This window comes from Octodon degus, unplaced genomic scaffold, assembly GCF_000260255.1.
Source record: "Octodon degus isolate 3935 unplaced genomic scaffold, OctDeg1.0 scaffold00001, whole genome shotgun sequence".
In the NCBI taxonomy this organism is placed as follows: Eukaryota; Metazoa; Chordata; class Mammalia; order Rodentia; family Octodontidae; genus Octodon; species Octodon degus.
In genome coordinates this window covers 40,726,490-40,742,273 of record NW_004524577.1, presented here as the reverse complement: position 1 = coordinate 40,742,273, position 15,784 = coordinate 40,726,490, and the positions used below count along the sequence as shown (strand labels likewise).

General features: G+C 46.4%; 1 protein-coding gene across 1 annotated transcript in view; it reads left to right on the top strand.

The window, feature by feature from the left end:
- Itga2 (integrin subunit alpha 2) overlaps positions 1-15,784 on the top strand; it is a 93,345-nt gene that overhangs the window by 25,561 nt on the left and 52,000 nt on the right. The window contains exon 2 of the mRNA XM_023708954.1: positions 4,585-4,705. Within this exon, the coding sequence (XP_023564722.1) occupies positions 4,585-4,705 (121 nt within the window). The remainder of the gene's footprint in view (positions 1-4,584; positions 4,706-15,784) is intronic.

The following is a 15,784-nucleotide window of genomic DNA, read 5'->3' as shown; positions in this document are numbered from 1 at the left end:
TAAGTGTTTTGAGTTCACTGTGCTATTGCTACACTCGAGGACAAAGAGAGATTTATGCTCTGATAATAATACTCTCCCAGGTAGGCAAAGTTGAAATACATTTGGGACTCGGTGTACCTCATATAAATCTGGAAATGTTTACATTAATGAAGTGATTGGCAGTATGCTAGGGCAAGCACTTCGCCATTCCCATTCTGTTCTCTTATTCCTCTCTGCCTTCGGAATGTGACGTCCTCTGGCCCTGGAATGGATTTGGCCCCCACCTAAGGTTGTGCATTCCAAGTTATCCTTCAAGACCCAGATCAATGTCTGCATCTTCTGTGAACCCACATTTACTCCCCTCTCGCCTATGGACTCAGATCAATGGACTTCTCTGTATTTTTTACACAGCTTATGAAGATATAATTTGGCTTTGCATCAAATCAACAGAATAAGTAGGAGTGTTGCCCATTTGCTTATATGCTATATCTTTAGGACCTAGAACAATTTCTTGCATAAAGGATCTGTATGTTTGTTCTATGGTTTATTTGTTGGTACTTACAGAAAGGCGGGCACAGATGGAATGGTGGAATGAGATGAGCAAAATGCAGTTCTTAATTTCTGTGTAACCCATTTAGTTTTTGGTTTTTTTTTTTTTTTAATGTATTTGGTTGTTGCAGGGTCTCATTGTGCAGCTTGGACTCATAGTGATCCTCTTGCCTTCAGTCTCCCCAGTGTTGGGATTACAGGGGTGCACCACCACGCCCAGACTCTGGCAGGCTCAGCCTGCCCTGGGGGTGGGGCTGGCATGGCATGTGGTGCTGGGGTTTGAGCCATGGTCCCTGTGCTTGCCTAAGCTTGCCTAAGCAGGAGCTTTAGTCAGCTGAGTTATCTCGCCACCGCCCCCCCATTTAGGTTTTTATGAAAGACAGAGAAACATGTTATGACCATTGGGATTACAAAGAAGAAATGGACACTGGGTTAGATAGTACTATATATCAAATTTATAGAAGATGATTAGCTATCATATGCCAAGTGTGGAATGATATGAATATTGTATTGTGAAAGTATTTTTCAGAGAAATAAGCCTGTGAGTTGAGATCAATCAGTTTTATTTAATATAACAGGGTTTTAAGAGAAAGATTTAAATAGCAAGTAAGAACAAATTTAAGATCAATGGAATGACAGAATGGGAGTGAATGATACATGAGAAAGTGAGAAGAATATTTGTGAATGAAATTTCTCTACAATAAAATTTCTCTACAAGACTCAGAGGTCAGACACCAGTTGGTCTACAGTGACTGGGAAAGACATTCTGCCTTCCTGAGCCCAAGCTTTCTCATTTGTACATTGGTGGTGACACTAGCTGCAGTTCATGGTAGCACGGGGTCACGTTGGATGTAAGAGGAGTCCAGATGGCTCGTGCACCACCAAGAAGATACGTGTGCTAAGAAGTAGTAGGATACAGGGTGGGGTGCTCATGGTTGTTCAAAGGGAAGAAATACAGGAAAGAAATTTCTCCAATTTAATTGCTCTTGCATTACTTGAATAAGACTCTGTGTGACGTTTTCCATCCCCAGTGTTCTCTGAATGCAAGATCAGTATTGAGGAATGTGTACTAATTCAAAGTGCAATTTTATTTTTATTTTTTATTTTTTTATTTTTTGCAGAGCCGGGGATTGAACTCAGGCCCTTGCACTTGCCAGGCAAGTGCTTAGTCTACTGAGCCATCTCCCCAGCCCCAGTGCAATTTATTTGATTCGCGTTGCTCTTGGTCTCCTTGTGGAGCTCAGATTTTAGTGGGCAGCAGCAGAGACAGATACAGGAGGTAATATCACATGCCAACTTATGATAACATGCAGGACAGGAGGGTTCTGGAGCTCCCTGGCAGAGCAGAGGGCCACGGGGCAAGGACCTGCCTGGACACCAGGGGCCAGCCGCTGAGGTGGGCAGTGCGGTAGGCAAGGGAAAGGCAGCATAAATGCTGTGAGCAGAATGAACCGGATGTGCTCAAGGGACAAAAGGGAAGTGAGTGTGACGGGGCCACAGTGAGCTACCTGGGAGTGGAGGAAAGCGAGATCAGGACACAGCCCAAGTAGGCGATCGCGAAGGACCTTCGAGACTGTGGGAAGGAAACTGGGCTTTGTTTTCAGTGCAGAAGCAGGATGATGAGGTACTGAAGCAGAGATAAAATGATGGCTTTCACACTGGCAGTGATACTGTGCCTATGTGTACCGCAGTTGTAGTTATGCATATATAATGCCATTAGACTGCTAGATGGTAAAATCAATTCTATTCTCCTTATTTGTAGATTGATAATAATAAACTTACATACAAAACAATACACATACACTATCTATACATACCAAATAAGGACATTTGGTCAACAATGGACCACAAATACACTGAAGGTCCAGTAATATTGTCACCAAGGCTGTCATAGCCACTAGGGTTCTTTCAATATACTCGATTGTGTCTGTTCAATAACAAACAACCCAATGCCTATTTCTCAAAACATGTGTCACTAGACAAGTCACCACTGATATGAGACTAATAATCTACCTGTAGAAGATGGAATGAGCTCCGCAATGCCAGGCCTGTACCTTATTTGCCGGGGACTAATTATTAGAGAGAGAGATGGAAGTCGTTATATTATGTCAAATCTATTCTTCACAGTATTAGACTTTTTTTTTTTTTAATATTTGTACTTTTTTTGTGAAGAACATAATCTACCAAAGCAAGACAAAGGTCTTCCCCACCCAGTCACGCAGGGGCAGGACTGTGCTGGCTTCTGTGAGGATCCTTTTCTGCTGTCCCTACCACAGTCTCTTCTTTTGTTGGAAGTAGGAATTTGGAGTGCTGCTCTCTAGGGAGCCAAGGCTGTGGGAAGGGCCGGCTTCCAACTGTTGCCTTTGCTAAGGACACCGCAGGCCCAGGTTTTGTGTGTCTCTATCCACACTCACAGTGTCTCTCCATGGTCCTCCCTCCCCTGCACTTAGTCACACACATGGAGATCAAAGCTTACTGGTGTTAGAAGTGGAGTTGACTGTAGCATTAGGTATTTTTTAAGCGCGAGCAATTTGACACCATCTTTTCAAGTGTTTACTGGTATATTTGACAACTGGCAAATATTCAAGTAGTGTTGATTGGAAACATCAGGTTTTTGAGTGCAGATTCTGTTTTCATTTTGTCACAGATATAAAAAGGAGCCACGGTGCCCATGAAAAAGTAGATATCAAGGGTAAAATTTGCAAATATTAGGCTGTATAGGTTTTCCTTCACAGTATTTTGAAATTAACATTTGTCATTCTCTTCCTGGTAGCACCAAATTCTAAGAAACACTGAGCCGAGTTTCCTTTAGTGAGCTGGTCCCAGTAGAGCGATTCTGGCACTGACAGGCGTGTGGTGCTGGCTCTTTGTGGCTGACTTTCTTTTCCTTCGGAAAGAGCACTCTTCAGCGTTGGCACCCAGATGTGTAAGAGCTGCAGGGAATAGCAAGGCCTTTTCCTTCTGCCTTCCGGTGCCTGGAACAACTGACTTAGCAGGTGCTGTGCGCTCTCAGGGCTACCAAGAATGGGGCATTCCTTCGTCAGAGCACATATTAGTGGAACTGTAAATGCCCGTTTCCAAGAGTGCGCTGGCTTCAGGGCCTGCAAAGATAAGTGCATATCCCACACAACATGCAGGATATTTCCATCGTACCAGAAGCATTTGCAGCCACATGGCCCTCCTGCACAACGAGGGACTGCTGCCCTACTGCTGGCAGTGGCAGAGAGGACGCGCGATGTGCTTCTCCTCTTTGTTTTTCTGAAACAAGCTTTTTCAAAAAAATTCAGCCAAGGCATTACCTTCTTTGGTCTTTGTTAAAATTTTTCCTATGATTGTCTTTTTTGACAATTTAGAAAGAAGTATCAGAAAAAAAAAACTACTTTCTGACAGTTACTCCAGAATAAAAAAATATGTGATACATTTTGCTACATTTTTATCCTCCACAATGATCTCTTCTGAAAGAAAATAAAAACATTTTCAAAGAGCTGTGATTTTCTACCTCCTTTGATATGGCCATCACTGCCTTTTTCAACATAAATTTCATAGAGATCTTGTCAAGATCTATAAGGGAATCTAGAGGAAATAGAAGGTATCCTTCAGACTCTGAACTTGGGTGGCTTAGAGTCTAACTGTGTTAGCACAGAAAAATAGAACCCACGTTACTTTAGAGTCCTAGAGATGGCCCAAGGGTTGGAGGAATTCTGACCAGGCCTGTGTTCCAATCCTGCCCTCACTTTAAAGCTCTCTGTCTGGGGTACATTCACTTCCTAGGACTTCAGAAGCTTGTATAAACAAAGGCAATAGTGGTGGCCCATCTTCTACAGGGGATGGGTTTCTGTGGGTTAGATGTGTTAATGAACCATACGTGAGAAGTAGTTAGCAGAGTTCCAGGAATCCGGGTAAGTACCTCAGACACAACTGCTATTAATTCTTGTTAAATACTGAGGAGAATAATTATCAGGCCAAGAAAGGTTTTCAACTGGCCTTCAACAATCATAGTATGTATTTGCATTTGCAAGTTGTAAACATGGTTTATGTTCTCATTTCTCCTAATAGGTTTTTTAGACTGCTGTTTGGCATACAATGTTGGTCTCTCAGGAGCAAAAATATTTTCCGGTCCTTCAAGTGAACAGTTTGGCTATGCAGTGCAGCAGTTCATAAATCCAGAAGGAAACTGGTAAGAACACTCTCTTCTTCATGATTTTAACAATAATATATCAATTTAATATTGACATCAGTTGCTTGTTTAATGAATATGTCACTGTTATACTATTACTAGGTAGTTCCCAAATATTTCCAAATGGATTATCATCCTTTGAGAATTAAGAATCACATATTTATAACCAATGGGATATAATGGTCCTTTTCAAACAAAAACATGTTCAGTAAGCTTTCCTTAATATTCCTTAACAAATTTATAACACCAGTTTAAATTGATGTTGGGGGCTGGTGAGATAGCTCAGCGGACTAAAGTGCCTGCTTAAGCAAGCTTAGGCTAGCTTTGGGACTGAGGTTCAATGCCTGGCACCACATGCTGTGCCAGCCCTGCCCCCAAGGTGGACTGAGCTAGCCCAAGTCCTGGCATGATGGTGCATGCCCACAATCCCAGCACTGGGGAGGCTGAAAGCAAGAGGATCTCCATGAATCCGAGCTCTATAGTGAGACCCTGTAACTAAATACATTAAAAAACAAACAAACAAAAGAAATGATGCTGGAAGGCTAGATCGATAAATAAGAGATGATAGACATTAACCTTCAGTTTTTATTCTATAAACTGATATCATGGAACTTTCAAAATAATCACCTGGTAGTGCTGTTTTAAAGTTGTTATTAGATGACAGAATTGATTGTTCCTTAAATTGTCTCCTTAAGCAAGGCTGTGCCCACTTGCTTCCTTCAAAGTTAGACGCCCCGTGCTGCCGGGGGCAGAGTCTCACAGCATCCACACAGTTCAAGGCTGCCTTCTCTCCTGCATCCACCACCTTTGGTCTTTGACCCCGAGTTCTTCTCAGTCTTGTAATGCTGGGTAAGGGCTACATTTAAAACCATAGATTTACTCTTGGGAGCCTGTAATCCCAGCTCTTGGGAGGCCGTAAACAGGCAGATCACTACAAATCCAATCTAGTAGTGAGCCCCTCAACACCCTGTAGGCCCTTTCCCTGAAATACAAAATAAATAAATAAATAATTAAAAGCATCGATTTCTTTCCCATAATCGTAATGCAGATAAACTCGGGCAAAGTAGATGAGTCTGAGGACTGTGGGTAGAACTACAGTGTCTTCTGTGCACACATTGTTGCCCAAAAAAGCAACAGGGGCGTTGACATGGGGACCTTGTCTCCACATCGGTAGGAGGTTCCAGACTGCCCTCAGTCACTCCCGAACTTCAGTGTCTGATTCCCAGTGTCTAATGCCACTAGAATATTCCCCAGTGATTAAATGGGCTGCTCTTGGCTTCTCAGATATGAGATGCAGTATGACCTTTTTTGTGTGGACTTACCTTTGATGTTTCAGACTGCAATCAAATACCTTAAATCCAATATGCTCGCGTGCTGCAATGTGCCAGCCTGGTGAGGAAGCCAAGGGCATTACCGTGTCCCCGAGCAGCACACCTCAGGAGGGAGCCACGAGGTGGATTTCACGTGGCGATGAGCAGGCCAGAGGTGGACATTTAGTAATGTAGTAAAAGTACCTTGGAGAGAGTTGCTAGCAGTCTGAAAGGATAAGGTTGAAAATCCAAAGATTAGGGGCTGGGGAGACGGTGCCTGGCAAGCGCAAGGGCCTCAGTGCAATCCCTGGTTCTGCGAAGGAAAGAAAGAAAGAAAGAAAGAAAGAAAGGAAGGAAGGAAGGAAGGAAGGAAGGAAGGAAGGAAGAAAGAAAGAAAGAAAGAAAGAAAGAAAGAAAGAAAGAAAGAAAGAAAGAGGAAGGAAGGAAAAAGAAAGAGAAAAGAAAATCCAAAGATTAGAAAAACTACTGTAACTTTTTGCTGATCACACACAGTCTCACATAGCCAGCCCTGCGGCCCCCTGTCAAACGGTCCACTCAGCATCTCCACCTTGACGCTAACTGGCACAGCGAACTTAACTGACAGAGCGCAAATACACAGTTTTCTCCACTAGCAAATGAGACCAAAAAGCCTTGAAACTTCTCCCTCCGCTCCCATATCTCACCCAAAAGCCAGTTCTGTTGACGCACCATGAAAGTGTGTGTGTGTGACGGCAGCTCCTCCCTCTGCCCTCTCTCCTGCTTCCGTCCTAAGGAGACCCTACACCAGCTGGCTCTTGCAGGCATCGCCACAGTAACTTCTTGACCCATTGCTTGCCCCCTGCCTGCCTTTATTTCACTCTCCTCTCCTGCTGCTGTGACTCAATCCTGAGAATAAGCCCTTCTGTGGCTTTTCATTTTATTGAGAGTCAGTTGGAATTCCCCAAAGGGCCCTCCACAGTCCAGGGCCAGCTTTCCCTCCACGCCATCTTCTGCCCCTGTGTCTCACACTCCATGAACTGTGCCTTCTGCGGTCCTCGAGCGCACCAAGCTCACTCCTGTTTCAAAGCCCCTGCCGCCCTCTCCGCTCCCCAGTGTCTTGGCAGCCTGCTGCTTCTCTTCCTTCCTTCTCAGCTCAGAACTGCGTGGACCTCGCAGAGCTCACACGTCTGTGTGAAACACTTTAGCGCGCTTCTTGCTCACCTGCCAGCCTTACATGCGGATTTACTTTCTATCTGTTAGTTTTACTGTTTGGAATGATCTTTGTCTGTATTTATTATGTGCTTTCTATCTTTGTCTCTGAGTACAGGGACAGTGTTTTATTTGAAGATGTGTCCCCAAGTCCCCAGTGTTATCGGGCCCTAGATCCAGGATCATAATGGTTTGTTGGATGACTGAATGGAAGTTCGACTCCAAATAATTTGCCCCTGATAATGCTTATTAGAGATATTAGGCAGTGTCGTGGCTGCAAGGAAGCTCAACTGCTGGGCAGTTTCTCACTGGAAATTGAGTAGGTCTGAAGGCTCTGAAGTCTTGGCAGGAGCCTGTCAGGTGGTCCTGGGAAAGTCAAGGGAGCCACATCTCCCTTTGTTCTCCAGGGTAAGTGTTCAAGGGCTTGTTAAAGGCAAGTCTTGGGACAGTTCCTGGTGAGAGTCTGAGGCTGACAGGTTGATGTCCAGACCACAGAGCCCCGGCACTGCTGAAACCACACAGGCCTGCGCAGAGGTGTGTGGGAGAGGCATACTGGCAGGGCGGCAGTTGCTGGCAGAGCCGACTCTGTCCTGCTACTGGCCAGGTTAGCATGCTGCCTGTCAGGGTGGAGCTTTTCTGATAAGAAGCAACTTAAGCTTAGGCCCCAGGCCCTTCCTCTGTGCCATATCACCCTGCCAGCCGGGAGGCGTTTCCTCAGCCCCAGGGAGGAGAAGGCAGGGCACCCGGATGTCCTGGGGAGAATTGATGTGCTGATGAGCTCGGTTATGGGCTTTCAAAAAGGCAGAGGAGACCATGCCGAGACCGTGGTCTGATTACCTGTGGACTCGGACTACGTGGTCTGATTCCCTGTGGACACGGACTGGGTGAGGTGTAGGATGTACAAAGCACAGCCTGGACTGCAGGGAGTAGGAAGCTGTCCCTGTGGAGGATTTCTGTGCAAAGGGGCAACTCAGTGTCCTCACCTTGTAATTGGTGGCCCTTGTGTCACTTAGTATCACTGTGCACCTTCACTTAACACTGCTGTCCATCATTTCTTCCTCAGTGCTGGGGCCCAAGAGGGAAAGTTTCCTCACGTCATTAGCCCCATCCTGCCAGGGTGTGACAAGCAGGGGCAGAGCTGAGTCCAGGGTCCACTCTAGTGGGTGACGCCCGAGGAAACACAGGCAGTTTTTACTGCTCTCAAGGAAAATGAAGTGAAGCTTGGAGTCCGAGCCGCTGTTTGTTTTGCCCGCTGGCGCTGCCCCTGGACTCCTGACTTACAGCAGTTGAACAGATATTATGGAAGTAGCGGATGTGCTACGGGCCATGCAAATGCTCGGGCTCCTTCTGAGACGAATCGGGGTGTTGAAACTGGCGTAGCTGGGGTTCCTTTTACAAACTGAATCTTTTCCTCATGAGTGTGTCACACAGTACACACATGTGAAGGCTGGTGCGCTCTCTCTCTCTCTCTCTCTCTCACACACACACACACACACACACACACACACACCCTTTTGCATGCTCAGATTCCTTGCTCAGAGCCCTGGCTCCATCTCTCAGCTCACCCCTTCCCTCCGACTACTCATTCTGTTCACACACCTATTTCCGTTAGGTCTTCAGGATTTTAGCAAAATGACTCAGACTCTCTTATTTATTAGATTTTTATCACACTGCAAACTTCTCTAGCAACCGTGGTGACATCTCTTTGATAATTCTAAAACAATCTCAGGTAAGCTGGATAATTCTTAAAGCGCGATGCGCTCCCAGCAGAGCTCCAGAGTGGCAGTGTGACGGCCGGGAGAGCGGGCTGGGCTTCGGGTGGCGGCAGGGCCCTTGCGTGGCTGCTCGGACTCCACACAGGATGTGCAGCTGTAGGCGGGGCAGTGCCTGTCACAAACAGTCTGCAGAGGGCTGAGCTCTGATTCAGATCATTTCCTGGGTCTGCGGTGTGTGAGAAGCTACAGGCATCCCAAGAGCAAGCGGAACTCAGGACATGGCTTGAAAAGCGCCAGCGCTGCACCCTGCCAAGGGCTGGCTGAGAACATGGGCATTTCCAGTTGCAGAAATGCATTGATTTGTCGTAGCAAGAACTGGGGCCCTGATTGGAGGAGGTTTTATGCCCATATCTCGTGCTCTGAGTAACTACTTTAAGATAGCAATACATAATAGTATAATTCTTATTATTCTATTATTATGTTATGAAAATCTGTTTTACATTTTGATAAACATATGTCATAGCAAAATGTTTAAAAGCCCATCTGTACTTGGGCTGATAGGAGTAACTTTTTAATTAAGCCAAAGTTTAACAGAGTTCTTTGTATATTATAAATGTAAAGGGTTGTTTCCCACAAATGTGTCTAAAAGAGAATTTTAAGTAAAACAAATAATACAAAATGTTCAACTTCATAGACACCGACGACGATTATGTCAGTTACTATGTTGGTGGTAGTGTTTGATAGGTATTGAATACGTTTTCTTTGTCAAATGCACAGTGCTCATACATAGGTGACATGGGACCTTGTGCTTGCCAGGCAGGTGCTCATGCCTCTGAGCTAGGTACCCGGCCGGTGTCTACTTACACAAAGTTTAACCTGTCGTGCTGTCCCCAGCTGTACTGCTCAGCGCTGCCAGGCAGGGATGGCGGTCACCATCCACCATTGTGTCATCTGCTAAGTAAGGCTTTTACTGCGGTCTGTAGTTGTGTTGTCCCGGCTACCTCCATGTCCTCCCGAATGGTTAAAAATATTTACCTTTATGGTCACTGTGCTGTGAGGAAGGGCCAGGAGTCACGTGACGCCAGCTGCACAGTGGGGCGGCCGCACAAGGCTGCTCCTGGCAGCCTGCCTTGCTGAGGGGAGGCGGTCGGCAGTGCGGCTAGGTATATTTTTAATCACACTTCTTCTTCTTCTTCTTTTTTTTTTTTTTCGGAACCGGGGTTTGAACTCAGGCTCTTATGCTTGCCAGGGAAGCGCTTATTCTACTGAGCCAGCTCCCCGGCCCCTTGATCACACACACTTCTTAAAGATGCTCTCAGAGGGGAGCTGTCAGAGCTGTGGCAGAGAGCAGCAGGAAGGATGGGCGAAGGCGTTGGAGGCAGGGATTAATGGCAGGCAGTGTGTCTTTTACTACAATACATTGTTAAAAATTTAAGTACTTGCTGTATATTCTGATCATATCCTTTATGACAGAAAGACTCTGGAAACTGGAGCAAGAGGGCACGGGTGCTGATCCGAGCGCAGAAGCCCCACTCTGCCACTCGGATTAATTCACTCTTATGACCCTTCATTTCAGAGTTTTTATAAGGATCAGATGAGAGGGGGCTGTAAAGTGTTTTATCAAGGCAGTTACTCACCCTGTTGTTGCTGTTGCGTTTTTTTAAATCACTGATAAAGCAACAGCCTCAGCCCTCGGCTGAAAGGTCCTGGCTCCTGGGCTTTGAACTCTTCTTGGCAATGAGGTCATGCCTCACTCGCCCTTCCTTCCTTCCTTCCTTCCTTCCTTCCTTCCTTCCTTCCTTCCTTCCTTCCTTCCTTCCCTCCCTATCTCCCTCCTCCCTCTCTCTTCCCCTCCCTCCCTCCCTCTCTCCTCTCCCTCCCCTCCTTCCTCTCTCCTTCCTCTCTCTCTCTTCTCCTCCCTCCTTCCTCTCTCCCTCCTCCCTCTCTCTTCTCCTCCCTCTCTCCCTCTCTCTTCCCCTCCCTCCCTCCTGTCCTTTCTTTCCCTTGTACACTTTTCCTGTTTATTTGCTGACCTACTTCCTCTGTACTGTTAATTCAAAGATGTGCCCCTCAGACATCCCACCGCCCCCTTCCCAGTTCCCCTAAGATGCCTCTGCCCACTCCCCCGTGCACTCCCCCACAGCGCTCGCTTCCTGGGGCTGACCTCCGAGGTTAGGACAGTGGGACCTTGCTCCAGGGTAATTCTTGCAACAGAGCGGCCTTCCCAGTGCCTGCAGCATGTCAGACCCCCACGCTACTCCAAACCCTCCAGGAAGCTTTCTCACCTAACTCAGAGAAAGCGCTGAAACCCTCAAGGTCTCACCCTGTCTCCACATGACTTGGCAGCATGGCCCGCCTGCCCTCAGCCACCGCTTGTCCTGGCCCCAGGCTTCTGCACCAATCCCATACCCTGGCTATGCTTGCACTGAAGTCTCTGGCTTCTTCCCTCCTGGCCTTCAAATCTTGACATAAATGTCACCTCCTTTTCCAGAGTGTTCTAATAAAGGTTATGTCATGTTCCTGTCTACACACCCAACTTTATCTTGCTCATTTTCCCTCTAAAGAGCTCATTGACACCACCATGTATTTCACTTATGAGATTACTCTATGTCCTCTTTCACTAGCATGTAAGCTCCCAGGTCAGAAAGTTTCAGTGATTTATTCAAGAATGTATTCCTAATCCCTACAGTCAAGTGCGGCCCCCAGTAGGTCTACACACCATGCGCTGCCTCACAGCTTGTCTACCACACAAGCGGGGGCACGTAGCTCACGTGACAGCGGGGGCACGTAGCTCACGTGACAGCGCCATCCCCTGGAGTTAGGAAACGTACCATCCTCACCGGAGCCCAGGAAACATTTGGTCCATTGACTTGAACAAAATATTTTGCCGTACGATTTTAAATACATCTCTCAGTAAGCTTTAAAAGAAAATATACCATTGAAGGAGCACTTCGGGCACCTAGAGAGCTGCAGAACAAAGGGGGATATGTATAAAAACTCCTAGATGGTGGGTTTCAACCTACCCTACCTGCACCACTTTAAATACTGTTTACTGACTGAAGCATTCTGAATTCCACTGGAGGTGGGCAGCTTCGCTCCGCTTGAGGAGTCTGCATAATCACTATTTTCCCACAAGATAATTGAACAGTAAGGGTTATTTAAAGTAGTCTTGGAGGAATTCCCAGTTTCCCTTGAGGAAAAAAGAAGCCTATGTCCTGGGAGTTTGTTTGGCCCTGAGAATCCACTGTTCAGGTGGCTCTTTTGTTTGCTTGAGATTAAATTCAATCCATTACTTCCAAGAAGTTTTGCCCTATTTCAGCAAGATTTGTCCGCCGATGTATCCTTCATAACATTCTGTCCTGGTGTCCCTCTTCCCGTTACAACTGATGACATAGTTTTATGGCTAAATAAATACACCAGCCTCCCTAACTTCCTGTCTGATTAACTGCGGAATGCCTCACTTCCCTGGGAGTGATGTCACAGGCAGCGCTCAGCCGGGTGAGTGGTCAGGAAACAGGCTGCCCTGAGGCCTCCAGGAGGGAGGACCTGCTGCTGGGTGGGGACTTTTCCAGTAAAGGAGGTGGGCTGTAGTCAGTCGTTACAACTGGCTCCCCGCCGTTAATGTGACCCAGAGACCACTTTCTAACGTGCTTCGGGACCCGTGAGGAATGAGCCGTCTGCTGGGGACGTGGTGACATTGCACAGCTGCCAGAGTGGCCGCCTGTCCACCCTGAGCTGCTAGCTTGCTTGCAGAGCTGAAAACACCATAAAACTGTCAACTGTCAACCCTTTATTTGTGTTTCTTTGTGTTCTTCCCGAGCACTTCCACGTTCCTCTGTGGAGAGGTACAGGGCAGGGCAGCCGCAGCCCCTCTGACTAAGTTGTGGGGGGCACAGTTCCCTCAGCAGCAGGGGTGATGTCATGACACCTCTTCATCTTCAAGGTCACCAGAGCGTGAACTTGCGATGGGAGGCGCGCAGGGGAGCAGGCTCGGGCGTGCTGGTCAGGGGAGGCGGGAAACAGTTTTGCACTCCTGGCTGCTGTACCAGAACTTAGGGTTGTGGCTGTACCACCGGAGGCTCTGAGGAACACGAAATTTGCATATGAGGTTAGAAACCCTTCCCTTTGGTCTCTCAGTGTGTCTCTCTTAGGCTGTAGAGAGGACACACGGGAACGGTGTGACGGAAGTCACATGAAACACAGAACTAGGAAGTATGAGCACCCCTGGGCCTCGCCTGCCGCTGCCCACCACGCCCGCCGCCGGGCCCCTCCCTGGGGGGGCGCCCTCCCCAGGTGGCCCGTGCAGCCCCTCCTGGTGGGCGTGGCCTGCCCACGCTCTGGTGGCTGCATCTGTTCTCAGGGCTGTGGCAGGCTCAGCCCCAGCTAGGGCTCCTCGCAGTTAGAGGAAGGAGAGGAGCCTCTCAGCAGCAGAGCTTCCGCAGCGGTGCCCTCAGCTCTCCCCAGTCATGCGATCAAGAAGAAGGGGCGCAGCCCTCCCCTCTGTGTATCGGGGATTCCATCTAAACACGGTGTGATAAGATCATCCCAGACTTGTTTGCCTATTAAATAAAAAACGCTGTGCAAAGTCTTGCACCCGCTAGGAAATACAGAGCTTGCTGTAATGAACAGGAATTTCCGATAGGACGAGAGGCGGAACCACATCCCTGTACTAGGTTTTGCCGTCAGGTGCTGTTGTGTTCCCCTACACAGATCCGTTCCACAGTCAGTTTTTGTTGGGAAAAAAGGAGCAAAACCATGACATGTGGTAGAGGTGTGGAGACTAAGTCACAAGCAGCTGAGGAAACAAATCTGATTGGGCTGATTTTGATTTGCTTTACTTTTTTCCCTTTGCTTGGATTAAAAAACACTCCTTGTTTAGAATGGAAATAAAGATTTTCTAGTGAATTTTTCCTTAACCAAGATGGCTCTTTTAAACCATGATAGACAGTTGTTCATCAATTTGCTCAGCCTTTCAGTCCTTTGGGCATGTGACCCCTAGGTGCCTTTCACCCCTAGGCAGGGGTGCAGTCCCCAGATTTGGAGGAGCCAGAGGGACTTTTTTTTTTTTTTTTTGGCAGAAGCAGGAATTGAACTCAGGCCTTTGTGCTTGCCAGGCAAAAACTTACTCTACTGAGCTATCTCCCCAGCCCCCAGAGGGACTTCTTAGAGGAAAGAGTATGGGACTGGAGACCAAGATAAAGAGCAGAACTGGCCAGACAGAGCAGCTAGGTGAAGGATCGGGAGCAAGAGAAGGCTCGGCTGGGGAGGAGCAAGCTCCACATGACTGTAGAATTGGGATCTGGGGAGGACAGGGAAGATCAAGATGGAGCTGAAGAGGGCAAGCACTCGGTCAAGTCTGCTGTGTATATGTGTCCAGCACACAAAGCTCACGGGGCAGCTGTGTAGTTCTATGAATGAAGGCCAAAGACTGGTATAGGTAGAGAAGAGCTTTCTTACACAGAGACCTCATGACATTCCTAATTTCCTCTGAGAGGTTATGAATTTGAAGAGCATCAGATACACTTGCATGTACACTGAGTCCTTCCTGCGAATGGAATGTGGGAATGCGCTAACACCCAGCAGTTGGATTTCTTTTCCAAGAATCTGAAACTGATTGATATTCTTATAACTTTGACTGTAAATAATGAATAATAAAGCTAAGTGAATAATGAATAATACATAATAAAGCAAATAATCTTGTATATCTGCTCATAGAAGAACAAAAATCTTTTAATTCTGAACTTAATCAAAGTTAACCAAATCAAAATATTTTGAATGTTCTGCACGAATAATTTTAAGGTCAACAAGGGGAGAAGCTTATGGCTGAACTATAAGCTTCCATCCTTTTTGCATCTTTGGAGCACGTTATGTCCCACAGAAGACCTACATGATGGCTTCTAGTTCATTCATCTAGTTCTTTTACTTGTCACTTTTTTTTTTTTTTTTTTTTTTTTTTTTTTTTTTTTTTTTTTTTTGCGGAACCAGGGATTGAACTCAGGCCCTTGTGCTTGCCAGGGAAGCACTTATTCCACTGAGCCATCTCCCTGGCCCCTTATCATGTATTTTAAATGGTTTTTCTACACTCAGTGGAAAGGAGTCTGCCTGAGTTCTCTTATATCTACGGAGCGCCTTAGCATGGGGGCGCATGTTTAATTGATAACACGTTATACCAAAGGCTTGGGAAAGAATTTAAATTTCACAGAATCTAATTTTTCCCAATTGTGAGAAAAAAAGACATGTGAAGCAAATATATTTCGTTGGTAGCTAAATGTTGCTGATGAGCTAACCTGCAGTTTCAAAAGGCCAGACTGCTAGGGAGACTCTTTCTGAGACAGGAAACATCAAAGGAGTGCTTCTCAAGGAAACACATAGTCTCTAGTGGACAACTCTGCAGGAAACGAAACCAAGCAAAGGAAGGATGGGAGTGCCAGCCTCGTCCTGTATTTTAGATACATACACACTGTTACACATAGTAAGAACCTCCTAACAGGGTCTGTGCTTTTGCTAAGTAGCACAATAGAATGACAAGGAACATAAAGCCATTTTAGTAATGCACTTGGTCCCTAAATAAACATATGACAATACTTAGGGTGTACGAAGCACTCAATAAATGTTTGTTGTTCTTGGGCTTTAGGGTTATTTCATTGTGTAGGGCCATGCTGACTAATATGGCAGCCTCAAGCCACAGGTGGCTGTCGAGTAATTGAAATGTTAATTGTTCATATTGAAATGTGGTCTAAATTTTTAAAAAGGGCGGGGGAGAGGGCTCAGGGGAAAAAGCACTTCCCTGGGAAGGGGAAGGGCCTGGGGTTAATCCCCGGGTTTCCCAAAAAAAAAAAAAAAAAAAAAAAAAAAGGACTGAATTA